Here is a 14,144-nt window from a genome sequence, read left to right as displayed (position 1 = left end):
TTGAGTAAAGAAATAATTTGCAAACTTCTGTTTTATATTGTTACTGTCATGGAAACAGATCTTTCCTAGGGACTTCACAACATCAATCACTACAATGCAAGTCAGTTAATTCTTTGGAAGGACTGATCTAAAGGTTTAAAGATAGACTTTTTCGTTGAAATTCCTGAATTTATATACTGTGGGATGGGCTATAGACACTATAAAATGTAAAGGTAGTTCATAGTGCATACAGTTCCAGCTCTGTTATTTTCAGGCACAAAGACCATATAATTTTGTACAAAACTTTGATTTTTTTATTTGCGAAATTAAAAATATGGTATTATATATATAAACTTCTATTCCTCTATAAATATAGATGATTTTGTGATAATGAACAGAATAAATGCATACCAAATTCAAAGACCATTGTCATTTTAGGGTATGACAGACATAGATAGATTTAGGTCCTAAGTACCGGCATTTTGATAAACTCTTAAAGTTTAAAACAATACATCAGGAGGATTGCTTTTCTCCTCTTTTTCACAGAGAACTAAAGTGAATATTTTTAAATGGCTTTGAAAGATTTACATTTGACACATTTCTGTAAATCCAAAAAGGAGCACACAGGATTTAGTGCAGTAGACCTGCACACATTCTCCCTTTAGCATGCATGCCCATATTTTGTTTATTTCAGGAGCTAATCCCATCAATTATTCCACCTCCTTTACCTCCTGGAATCTTACCAGGTTATTATTAGTGATGTGGATTGTTTCTCCCTCAGAATGTGTTGTTGAATAATAATCGTAGTAATATGTTGAAAGTGTACAAGTTTTACATTTTAAAGTTTCTGATATATGTCTAATTATTATTTGATTGAAAATAAGAAAGTAGCACTTCATTTTGAGGACGTCCATTACACTGAAATCTCCTTCAAGTTTTTATATTCAGTTTACCGTTTTGCTGTCCTGTTAAGGAAAGCAAAGATCAGCTCCTTAACAAAGCTTTCCAGGTGACCTAATATTTCCATTTTACAGAATGGTAAATCTTTATGCAGGCTGTCTCAATCCTAGAGGCACGTTGCCAGGCATCCGTATGCAATTAGAATTAACATTTTATAACTCCCATCTTTAGTCTCTCCCAACCCACACAAAGATTCATGCCTCTTCCCAAATCTCAGTAACCACATCTTTCCATGACGCTGGGCAAACCCATACCAGGTTTTAGACGCTGGAGAATGAAATGAGCTCATCCACCAAAAATTAGACTTAAAAAAAGTTTGGCATTGGTTATCCCACTCACCCTCTAACCAACTTAGGTGGAAGAAGGGAGTGTCTGGGCGTTTGAGGCCAGAGCTAGGGAGGCTGCAGCTGCCAGTGCCCACATCCGTGGGCCTCCTCGAAGCTAGGGGTAAGGTTCGGGACAGTGAAAATTTCAGCTTCGGATAGTCTAAGGGACAGGCCTTTGCACTCTGGTCCCGGACAAGGGCTGACTTGGGATGGGCGGGGTTCCACTCTCGGACTTGCAAGCTTTGTGGAGTTCTGTACCTTAAGAGCCCAGACCCCAGCAAGGATGGGGAGGGAGGGAGCAGACAGAAGAGCAGGAAAGTGATCCGGGCGGTGCAAACCCAAGCGCTCCCCACCCCGCGTCAGGGAGGGGCGCGCCAGCACCAACAGAAGCAACTGAGCAGTGAGCTCTGGTTTTCTCTCTGCGGTACTCTGCAAAGGGCAAGAAGAAAAAGTCTCAAATGGTTAAACCGCCCTAAATAATTAAAATTTAAACCCCCCAAAAAACCAAAAACAAAAAAGGAAAGTAAAAGAAAAACTCGTGAACAGTCGTCATTTAAATACAAATATACTTACAAAAATCTTACAGAGGCTATTTACAATCATAAAAGCATACAGTCCCGGTACCAGAGCAAGAGAGGTCTGTCCATCCTGCCCTGGCAGTTGGGCCCTCGAGTCCCTTTGCCCTCAGGGACAGAGCTTTTGCAGGAGCCTTGTTGTTAAAAGGAGCCCGCGGAAGTGAATGGCTAGTGAGAAAGCCTCGAGTAGCCAGACTTGGCAAGGATTCCATAGGGCCAGCATTTTGGGGTGGCTGGGACCAGGCCGAGGGCTGGGAATGGGCTGAGTCCCCAGTCTCAGACGGTGGTCTCCCCCTGTTTGCTATTGGTGAGCCTAGTGTAGAACTTCCTCCAGGAGTTGAGGGTCTTGCCGGACCAGATCCAGAAGCCTGACGTGATGCCCACGATCAGCGTCATAAGATACTTGATCATGAAGACTGTGAAGTCAGGGCTCATGGGTGGGTGCGGCGGGGCGCCGCCCGCCTGGAGGTGGGGGCAGGGGATAGCATAGCTCTTGCAGCTCTGGGCCACCCAGCTGCGCTCCCACTGGTCCCGGAAGGCCTGCTCGTAGAAGTAGCAGGCAATGACGATAGTGGCTGGCACCGTGTAGAGCACGCTGAAGACACCGATGCGCACCATGAGCTTCTCCAGCTTCTCGGTCTTGGTGCCGTCGTGTTTCATGATAGTGCGAATGCGAAAGAGGGACACGAAGCCGGCCAGTAGGAAGGACGTGCCGATGAACAGGTACACGAAGAGTGGCGCCAGCACGAAGCCGCGCAGTGCGTCCACGTTGTTGAGCCCCACGAAGCACACGCCGCTCAGCACATCACCGTCCACCTGGCCCAGCGCCAGGATGGTGATGGTCTTAATGGCCGGCACGGCCCAGGCGGCCAGGTGAAAATACTGCGAGTTGGCCTCGATGGCCTCGTGGCCCCACTTCATGCCGGCCGCCAGGAACCAGGTGAGCGAAAGGATCACCCACCAGATGGAGCTGGCCATGCTGAAGAAGTAGAGCATCATGAAGAGGATGGTGCAGCCCTCCTTCTTGGTGCCCTGCGCCACTGTGCGCGCCCCGTCCTCCGCGAATTTGTCGTTACACACCACCCGGTCCTCCAGCAGGAAGCCGGCGATGTAGGCCACGGCCACTGCCGTGTAGCAGCCCGACAGGAAGATGATGGGCCGCTCCGGGTAGCTGAAGCGCCGCATGTCCACCAGGTACGTGAGCACCGTGAAGAGCGTGGAGGCGCAGCATAGCACTGACCAGATGCCGATCCAGGTGCGCGAGAAGCGCAGCTCCTCCGGCCCAAAATACATAAGCCCGTATACCTTGGTCGGCTCGCAGGGCGCGCCGCAGTCCTTCTCCCCCAGGAAGTGGTAGTTGAGGTAGGAGGGCACCTTGAGGGCGCGCGGGCACGAGAACTTGCCTCGTTCCGACGCGCCGGCGCCCCCCGCGAAGCCGCCCCCCCTGTACCCTCCGCCGCCGTGCTGTGGGTTGCTGGTCCAGAACTCAGGCAGCAGCGAGGGCGTCGGGGTGCCCTTGTCCGACGTGTTCTGGCCCACGCACAGCTCGCCAGCGCCGTGCACCGGGAACTTCTCGCACTTTAGCGTGTCAGGCCACTGGAAGCCGAACTTGTTCATGAGCGCCTCGCAGCCCTGGCGCGCGCGCTCGCACAAGGAGCGGCAAGGCGGCAGAGCCTGCTCCAGCACGGTGCACACGGGCGCGTACATGGAGCACAGGAAGAACTTGAGCTCCGCGGAGCACTGCACCTTCACTAGCGGGTAGAACTGGTGCACCTCGAGGCCCGCATCCTCCTGGTTCGTGTGGCCCAGCAGGTTGGGCATGATGGTCTGGTTGTACGCGATGTCCGTGCACAGCGGGATGGAGATGGGCTGGCAGTAGCCGTGGTCCGGTATTGAGATGCCCCGCTCGCCGTTGTACTGCTGCCCGCTCTGCTGCTGCTGAGGCGGCGGGGGCTGCTGCCCCGGCCCGGGCCCCTGGCCGGCCGCCTGCGCCCGGACCCCCAGCAGCAGCGGAGCCTCCAGCAGCCAAATCAGTAGTAGCACTCCGCGCGCCAAGCGCCCAGAGTCAACTCGGGGGGGACGGCGGCGGCTGCCCACGTCCCCGCTCCCCTCCGCCACCGGTCCAGTGCGGAGCGTCCCGGCACAAAGTTCCCAGCTTGCGCCGCTGGCGGCGGCGGCCCGAGACTTCTTAGGCGCCTCCTCCTCAGCCATACTTTCTCGGCTCCTTTCTTGGCGCCTCTCGGCTGGGGCTGGCTGTGGCGCGGCCGGCGGCTGCTCCCCCTGAGGCCGGGGCGATCTCCTCCCCGCCGGTGCCCTCCGTCGAGCCCGAGCAGTGCTCGGCCCTCTCCACCGGCTCCCGCTCCGCGTCCCGCAGCCGCCGCCGCCGCGGAAACTTGCGATTCATGAAGCGCGGGCTGCGGGGAGAGCCCGGGTGGCTCGGGCGCGCCGGGGTCGCGTCCCGCCTTCCTGGCCCTCGGCTAGCTGGCTCCCGGCTGGCGGCGCCGCGCTAGTGGCGGCGGCCGGGTAGAGCGCGCAACTCTCGGCAGCCCAGCAGCCTCGGCTCCCCCCCAGCGCCTCCGCCTCCTCCTCCGCCGCCGCCGCCTGACCATTTGTGTCAATCCCTCAACTCGCTAGCTCTCCTCTCCCTCGCGCGCCCTCGGACCGGTTTCCAGGCGCCCCGCAGTCTGTCTTTCACCGGGAGGAGGAGCCTTGAAACAGACGCGGAACTGGAGGCTCAGGGACCGTCGCCCAATCTCTGTACTGACTTGCCGGCGCAAAGGGCGCCAGCCGCGGTGTTCCCAGAGCGAAAGTCGGAGGCGGGCGGGTGAAGGAGGAGGCGGGAGAGGGAGGAAGTAGTATTGGTGCAGAGGCACCTCTCGGCACAAAGAGTGGGTTTGCTATGAAGCGGGACAGGCTTGGTTGCTTTTGCTTCTGCGGAAGAAAGGGCGAGGACAAGTAGGAGAATGGTCCCATATGCTGCTGGAGATAATGAATAGGAGTCGGCGGACCGCGCGATTTAGCTTTTCTTTTATCCATTTTTGTGTTTAAAAATTCTGCTGTTAACGCTGGTTACAAACAGCAAACCAAGTGCTTCGATCAGAACAGATACCTTTGACTTAAGGAACGCAGGGCTTCCTTTGAGTTTATATCTGTCGAGGTTTTGTTTTAAATATTACTCTCAAATCCTAGAGCTCCCAGGCTGGGCTTGGCGGGCTTTGGACGCGCCATTTCCCCCAAGGAGAAGTTCACGGGATCGCTATCAAAGGAAGAAAAACAACAACCAAACACAAACTTTGATGGAATTTAAAAAGTAAAGTCAGATATACAGTCCGCTATTATTATGTTTTCTGTGGTCGAACTCCTTTTTCTCCTCTTTATCAATCCAGAAACAGAAGCAAAGAGAAACTGCCCGTTAAATATTTAGAGAGAAAAACTTGAGAACCCGACGACCTCTCTGAGGGAGCAGAGGAAGCCCGCGCTGCCTGAGACCCCAGAGGTGGTTCGGGGCCGGAACTGCGCCTGGGGGCAGCCTGGGCCCTGGGGGAGCTCCTGGGAGCCTTTCAAAGCCCGGAGACGCCCACGGACCTGTGGGAAATCCTGGGAGGGTCAGACCCGGGCCAGCTGGGTGCCACAGGCCGGGCTGCAAAGTGGTCTTCCACTCAGACGAAGAACTGCGGATGCCGGTTCGCAAAACAAACAAAACAACACAATTCATCTCAGCCGACTTACATTCTTGTTGTTTTCGTGTAAGATTTTTTAAAGTGATGCTTTGACTACGTGACTCAGTTTTATCAATAAAATGCCACTGTATTATTAATTCTACCTAGGATTGGTTGACCTATGATTAGACTCTCTTGGGATACTTTTCTACAGTTATTTTCTGTCTTTTGTTTATCCATTCATTTGTTTAATAAATACTTACCAAGCTCATATTATGCTCTAAGCACTGTGAGGTAGTAGAATACAAAGATAAGCAAGACATGGGCTGGCCTTACAGGAAGGCATAGTGCAGTGGGGCACAGAGATGTAGATCAGTTCTCTTGATGCCCATCCCAAAGCTAAAGGAGCACAGGAAAGCAGCCAGCCAGTGGAAGTGGGTAGGGAGGGTTCTGGTGGAGAAGTGGGTGGAAGGTGCAAAAGACAGGAGCTCTGAAGTGCTTAAATTGCTGCAGGGGAAGGGGGGTGGGTATGGCTGAGATATTATGAGGAAGGCAGGAGAAAAATTTTAATCCATGCTAAAAAGTCTGGGTTAAATTATATAGACAACAGGGTGCTGTTGAGGGTCACTTTTTCCCACATAAGCAGGGGGTGGCTGAACAATATTGTTACAATTTATATCTGTTTGGTATGTTAAACTCAACTAAAATGCAGCTTTTTTGGTCTTTTTTTAAAGAGCGATGCTCCTCAAACTGTGATCTCTGAACCAGCAGCAGCACCTGGGAACTTGTTAGAAATGCAGATTCTCCAGCCCCATCCATCCCTACTGAGTCAGACATCCAGGTGAGTGTGATACACTCAAAGTTTAAGGACCATTGCTCTAGAGAATAACTGTTGTATCCTTTTCTACACTGAGCACTATATTAATCATTTTGAGGTTAATTCTATCTTGAAATTGTCATATTAGTGGGTACCAAATGGTATTTTATATTGGGCCTGATCATTTACTGTCTAATCAATCTGGTCATCAGATCTACAAAATTGAATTGATCATCTAATTCCTGAGAATGAATCAGACCACCGAACTGCCTAGGGCCACAATGACTGAACATAGAGCCCTCATTCATAAATCATTTAAATCATGAAACAGGAAAGTCAACTGGAAGTAAAATTCTTCATTCTCACATAATTCATAGGATGGATTTTAAAAGACAATTCCAGCTGGATAATGTACCCACTAAAAAAAGTTCAGTTTATCAATATTCGCAGATACTCTCTTAAGAGCCCCAGAGTTTCTCAGAGCTTTGCAGTGGTTCAGCAGGTGGCTTCAGGATGACTGGGAAAAAGGGAAGCTGGGGCACAATGTCATTGGGAAGCTTAAACATTAGTCTACATGTAAAGGTCACTACTTTAGGTGAATGTCATTTGTCCTACATACTAAAAGGTCACTGTAAATTTCATCACCGTGCATGTTGGTGTCTCTAAAGATTGTGCAGTCATATCTTTACCTGTTGAAACGAAATGACATCTATTTGTTTCAGATTTATATATTATCATTTTTCAAATATTCATGGATGTAGTAAATTCATAAAATTCATATTTGTTTTAAAGCATTTCTGGATTCCTATTTTTTTTAAAGAAAATGCAACAGATATCATAATGAATGTACAACAGGTATCATATGTGAATGAGCGTGTGTGTGTGTGTGTGTGTGTGTGTGTGTGTGTGTGTGTTGACAATAATTCATGAAAGATTTTGGTATTGATAAGGAGGTTGGGAAGCACAGGTGCTCTCTGAGGTCCTTAGAGCACTCACCGTTCATAACTATTCATTTTATCCTTCAGCATCCTGGCCCACTGTCTCCCGGGGACACCTTTCTCTAGCCTCTCACCCTGATGCTCTTTCTTCTGCTGATAATGTCCCATGCTTAGAAACTTTACCAAGCCATGTTTCTTCTGCCACTCCTCTTGTGTAAAGACTACTCTGTCTTGTGTTCCATTCTCTCAAGGTCATTCTTGGTGACTGGGCTTGGTGAAAAGTCAATTTATTCTAGTGTATTAATTACCAAGAAACATCCAGTGTATTAAGCATCCACCATCACCATCACTTCAGATGCTTCCTCTTCTCCCTCAAGGGGGTAGGGCACAGGGAGTTTAGCAGAATGCAGTTCTGTTCCCCAGAGTAGGTCTGTCCTGCTTCAAAAGTTGTTCTCTTGAAATACGTGAGCTTGTTTTATCTTCCACTGGACAGTGAAGTTTACTAGGGAGGAGGCTCAGAAGTGCAGTCAGAGCTAAAAAGAAAAAGAAAGTCATTTTTGCCAGATCATGGAACCAGAAGGAACCCAAAATATCATCTAAGGACTAGTTAATTTTCTCCAGTTTATAATTAAGAATACTAGACCCAAAAATGTTAAAGGAAGAGATACAGGTTAAATGGCCTTGTTTGGCATGAATTTTGTTAAATGCTCAGTATAATCCTTTCTATATTCTTTTGAGTAGCTATCGTTCTTTTTATTTTTTAAAAAAATCAGTTTTCTGTAGAAGTTTTCTCTCAATGGATTGTGTAAAAAAAGACCTTGTCAAAAAATTGTTTCCTGAGCGTTATTTTCCAAAGTTAAAAAAAAAAACAACCTAGGTTGTCTATCTATTTTTTATACCAATACATTATTTCATTTATCAAACCTACATGATACAGAGGAAGGTATTAAAATCAGGAACAGTTCAGGGTGGTAACCAATAAAAATTAGTGTTATGGAAGGTCTTTTGGGGAGGTGATAATAGCAGTGCTAACAAAATGTAAGAAGGAAAATATGAGCAGCATATTTTGACATTAATCTAAAATATATTATTTTCTCATATATGGTGGAAGGGGTTGAGATCCACAGATAAAAATTACTAAGTAAGTATGAACTATTATGAACTTGGTAATAAAAATACTTCAATTAGGTAAAAGCTATAAGCATAACCCAATTCCTCCTTGATACTGATTCTTCAGGCATCAGTCAAGTTTTCTTATATCAAAGATCTTGTTTTATCAGCCCTTGCCTAAATCTTCTGAAGTTTCTCCAGACTGCTTATGTCAGGTTGAATATGGATAATTACCAGTTCCAATTACGTACAATTGGGTGCACATAGACTCGCCTGGAGTTAGGTGACTGCTCCAGGTGCAACCTGGCAGATCTAAGATAGTTTAAAACTCAACTTTATAAGGTTGGACTCACGCCTCTGTATCACTTTTGTATGTTAGGAATGGAAAGTGAGAACTTGGTTTACTATGCTTTGAGTGTCTGATGCTTATCTTTGAATTCCTAGTGAAGAGATATTGATTGGTTCAGGAGCTGGTAGTGATTAAGAAAGGCTGGGCTATGCTATTCCCACCTTCCTCGGAGGCATCACCTGAGGTCTGTTATACTGTCTTTGTAGAGACAGTTTATCTAAGCTTTCAGCATAGATTTCTACTTCTTTCTTCTTGAATTTCTAACCCAGGAATTATGGCAGAAGCTAATTCTTAACTTCCAAAACATCCGTATTCTTTTGCAAAAACTCTAAAACTAAATGTCTTTTCTTTCTTAATTTTTTTCCTCACTCTTACACAAATCTGTTCTTGACATTGGTGAGATTGTTCTTGGATTCATTTATACACAGAACCTCAATTCATAGGCTCTCTTTGAAAGATCCATCTTTTGAGAACATATATTGCTTTCCCTAAAACAGTTTATCAAAGGAGACTGTCAGTTTGACTATCCTGACTTTTATCTTACAGGGCACTTATAGCCGATTAATATTAAGATCCTAAACTAACTTATCTTTTGTGAGTCAGCCGTAGTTTGTTAGAATTTACATTTTAAACATGGTTAAGACTCAAATGTTGAATATAGATGGGTATATTCAGTAGGTCTAGGTTCTAATCATGGATTACTTATACACAAATCTCACAGAACACATTTAAAAAAAATAGAAGTATGAAAGGGAGATCACCATCACTGAATTTATCATCAATAAGGTAGGGTAGTTACTACCCCCAAATCTTCTTATAGTTCAAAGATTAAACTGTAAAAGAAGATTTTGCTAAATATATTACTTAAATCTTAGTTTAAAATACAAAGAGCTATCTCATGACTCTGCTTTAATGAGTTCTGTTGTCATTATGCAATTGGAAATAGTGTATACTATCTGGGAAAACTTTTGCAAAACATGTACACATTTGTATTTGATCTAAAATGCAGTCCTTCCTCTGAGGCCCGGGGAAAGAAATATAGATGATCCCTTGTAAATTAAAATGTTATGTTTCTTAAAGAGGCCTCTCTGATTGGCTAATATGTGGGGAGCATAGTTTGGAGTCATTTTGGTGCCGAAAGAGGTTTTTAAGAGTTCAAGTAAAACTTGTGCCTCTGGAAGTGAGCATGTCTGCTCTCCCTTCTGGATGACTTGACATTTTGTGTGTGTGTGGGGGGAGAGATAATATTATACATCTTTTAACATCATAGTCTGATCAAATTGTGGTTTTTTTTTGTTTGTTTACTTGCTTCTTGCTTTAACCTGAAATTCTCTGGCTGAAGATACAACGTGTAAGTCAATCCATAGTGTCTAAAGTATTAGTAAAAATTCTTCTTAAAATAACATCTTTGGAATTATGATTAAGAACAAATGGAACAGGCAACCAGACATTTTCATTGAGATCCGACATTTCTTTGGACAGAGTAAAGAAAAGCACTGGGCTATTTGTACTTTACTAGACATCTAAGGCAAAAGAGATCCTAATACTTGAAAAAAAGTGGAAAAAGAAAAAAAGATCATTTTCTTCCATGAACGTTATCGTCATATCATGTACCTGACTTAATCTTCACAACAACGCTGATGCAGGTAGTTAGATGATGACCCGCAGTTCGGATGCAGAAATGGAGGCTAAGATGTTTGCCTTGCTCACCCAGCTGGCCATGGCGGGAACTAGAATTCAAATGCAGCTACTACATGCATTACCATGGCAGCACACCCAGGGAAACAAGATAGATCCCATAGCTTCTGTAACCTAATTAAGTTCATTAGAAAAGCCAAAACTCTGCCAAGAATCTACCTCTAAGACAGTTATTTGGATGTTTTAGTATAAAGGATATGGAACACCACAGGTCACTGTCAGATGGCCACCCATGATAAAACCCGAGAAATAATGGTACATTTTAGATGGGGGAAGGTGTCTGTAAGGCGGCAGAAAAATAGATTCAAAATGTAGCTTTCCTGTGATCTGATCTGATCCATGGGTAGACCTTTAGGGGATATACTCGCCATTCTTACATCTATTTTGCATCAGAAGAAAAGCCCGGACACTGGGGTATTCTTTGTGCTCAGCAAAAGGCACTGTCATTTCTTTTATCATGGTGAGTTTTCTTGCTTTCCCGAGACTCAGTTTCCTCATTTATAAAATTAGGATGATAATCTAATGAATACCCATTAGATTGGGTATCTTGCTGGCTTTTGCATACTGTAATTCTGATCACAACAAAGAAGTATGCATGTTTATACTTAAAAATCAGAGTATTAATCAATAGGCAAATGCATTTGGTAAAACTGCCTTAGCACATTGATTTTAGGAATCTCTGCATTATTGATCTGATAGGTTGGAATGCAATCGGGGTCCATTTAAACCAAGGGCTTTTCTTTTCAGCTTTCATTTTCCCTCAGTTCTCTCAAGAACAGAAGTAAGAGAAGTCCATGTTTACATGGGCTCATGAGCTTCCCCTTGGGGCTCTGCAGTGTGTGGAGTTTGTATGTCATTCTGTTTGCTGCAGGCCCTTCAGATTAGCACAGACTTAGCTTAGAAAGAAGAAAGTAAACTTTGCCATCATTAAAAACTGATAGATATTTGAAAATTATGCACACAGATCAAGGTTGGATCTGATGATTTTGATATGGTTAATTTTCCCTTTTACTCCATTGTTTCCCCCCAGATCCATTATTTTCTGAATGTTCCATATACTTATTGCTATATAACAAACCACCTCAAATTTAGTGGCATAAAATGATAGCCATTTTACATGTTCACGAGTCAGAATTATTATGTTCATGGAGTCAGAAATTTGGACAGGGACAGAGAGAATGACTTGTCTGCATGCCATGAGGTCTGGGAACTCAGCTGGGAGGACTCCAGCAGCTAGAGGTGACTCAGGCGGTTGAGGGCTGGAACAGTTGGAGCTGGAGGATCTGCTTTCAAAATGCTTGGCCCCTAGGCAGGGACGCTGGACTCTGATGGGACCGTCAGCCAGAGTGCTGACGTGGCCTCTCCAGCATGGAAGTCTTGGGGTAGTCAGACTGTACAAACTGTAGTCAGACTGTACTGGAACTGTTGTTCCAGCCAGCAACACAGAAGCTGCATGTTCTTTCATGACCTAGCTTTGGAAGCCACATAAGGTCACTTCCAACGTATTCTAGAGCCAAAGCAGTCACAAGCCTGATCAGATTCAAGTGGAGGAGACCTAGACACCACTTCAGTGGGAGCAGTGTCAAAGAATTTATAACAACTTTTAAAACTGCCACACTAAGAAATCTGAATTTATAAAATAATTTTATTTTATGAGGGTTAAAGATAGCTATAATAATAACATTTGCTGAGTGCTTACTTTGTGCTAGTTAATTCTCATATTCATTCTTTGAGGGATGTCCTATTATTATCTCCATTTCACAGAGGAGAAAAATGAGGCTTAGGGAGGTTAAGGAACTGGCCACACCCTACTGAACAGGAGAATGGAGGTTGAACTGAGATTGTCTGGCTATAGACTATAGGAGCTTCACCACTGGACTATATCATTCCTTCTTAGCTAATTAGAGCAAAGCCTTTTAAGAACTGTTAAACAAAAAAATTAAAGCTATGGGCCCTCACCAAATTTTAAGAAATGTTTTGCATACAATTGTTACTAAGACAATTGTTACTAAGATGTGGTGGTCTTGGACCAATAGCAATTGAACAAAATGTCTCACCTCTACCTAGACACCTGTACATTGGCAGAGTATTTTCCTGGCAGGATTGGACAAGCTTAAACTGGTAGAGCTGGAAACTTCCCCAGGAAGAATGAGATGAATCATGGAGTTTGAAGGTTACTGTATTGTGACTGCTGGGAAATCAGGCTTTCGTCTTTTACTCTAGTTGGATATCATTACAAAGTTCAGAGATAGTTTTGCATCCAGAATTTGGCTGTTATCAAGACATATTCTGACACAAAGTTATTTCATCTTTCAGGGCAATTAGAAAGTTGATAGCTAAAGCACAGAGATACAAAGCTCCCGTTTTTGACCTCAGTTTTTACACATCAGACCAAGTAATCTGGCAGGTTCATGTCCTCTAAAAAATGTAAAATTGCAGAGAGACCCACCTCTGTAATGAATTAAAAAATCTGTGTCCTGCAGGAACCCTGCTTCTTACTGGAATACCTCAGCATGCAGGTCAGATAATGTAACCCTTGTGACACTGGCCTGGAAATGCTAAGAGCTTGGGGTGTAGTGAGCAACCCCAGAGTTCTGTGGCTTTAGAACCAATGTGGATACTGAAATTTCAACCCTGTCTGCCCTGTTTCCAGGGAATTGGTGTAGACTGGAAATGGGATCTCCTCTAGCCTTTCATTTCTATCCACCCCCAGCCACTCTCCCTGCTGCAAATGGCTGTCATGGCTTCTCTGTCCACACCCTAACCACCAGAGACTTCCGGCATTGTTCCTGCTGCAGAGCTGCCCTCTCACCAGTCAGTTTCTGATGGGACACACAGCCCTGCAGGGTCCACTGCTTCACAGAGCTACCGTCCTCCTCTCCTGCACTGCCCAAGTTTAAAGAGATTTTTTTCGACTATGGTAAGAAAGAGCCTTCATCTAATCTTGGCATCCAAAGGTACACAGGGTCTTTGTACTTGACTCTTTCTACCATCAGGTAATATAGGATGTTTTCCAAAACCTGAGCAATTCAACCAAGAGTCTCCACTGAAAGCATTTCTCACCAACATGGAATCCAAACCCACCATGGTCCCTTAACCCTCCCGCCCAACCAGAGTAAAGTCTCATTCTTTCCCAGGCACTTCCCAAAGAGCTGCATCAGTCTTATATTTCCATTTATTCATTCATTCAGTAATTATTTATGGACCACTTACCACGTGCCAACTACTTCACTTGGTGTTCAAAATACAGCACCAAGCATGGCAGGCATCCTCCTGTCTTCACAGAGCCTTCATTCTAGCACTGAAAAGGACACAAAACAAATACACCATTCATTATACATGCATACCTGAGTTCATTCCAGTTGGTATAAATTATTTTAATTCTTTGGTTGGGAGTTATAGACAATTCTGGATAGTTTCAGGAAAGAACAGAATCCATGGGAAAGTCATAGAAGTGTCTAACGGAATACAAGGAGGAGATAAACTAGTGCAAGTGTCAAATTAGCTCTACCTCTTTGCCAAGAGTTTATGGGTCTTCCTTCTGATGTGCTTCATTACTGTAACTTAATCCTCAAAGCTTCGAGTCTTTCAGTTCAAAAGGGAATGTCTTTGGTCCATCTTAAGGTTAGTGTCTGCTCTTGGACTAATGGATCAGAGCCAGGGAAGCTGGTCTTAGTGTACAGACACTGTTGAGGGGCACCCCTGAACAATGGGTTAAGACCCCAGAGAAGAG

The 14,144-nt window shown here is 45.1% G+C and overlaps 1 protein-coding gene across 1 annotated transcript; it reads right to left on the bottom strand.

The window, feature by feature from the left end:
• Nucleotides 1–275: 275 nt before the first annotated feature.
• FZD1 (frizzled class receptor 1) lies at nucleotides 276–4,419 on the bottom strand. The gene has a single exon (XM_032643455.1). The coding sequence runs from the start codon at nucleotides 4,049–4,051 to the stop codon at nucleotides 2,117–2,119; it is 1,935 nt and encodes a 644-aa protein (XP_032499346.1). The 5' UTR covers nucleotides 4,052–4,419; the 3' UTR covers nucleotides 276–2,116.
• Nucleotides 4,420–14,144: the final 9,725 nt, after the last annotated feature.

This window comes from Phocoena sinus, chromosome 9 (assembly GCF_008692025.1).
Source record: "Phocoena sinus isolate mPhoSin1 chromosome 9, mPhoSin1.pri, whole genome shotgun sequence".
NCBI lineage: Eukaryota > Metazoa > Chordata > Mammalia > Artiodactyla > Phocoenidae > Phocoena > Phocoena sinus.
Note: the sequence above shows the minus strand (reverse complement) of the source record. Positions and strands in the feature narration are given on the sequence as shown.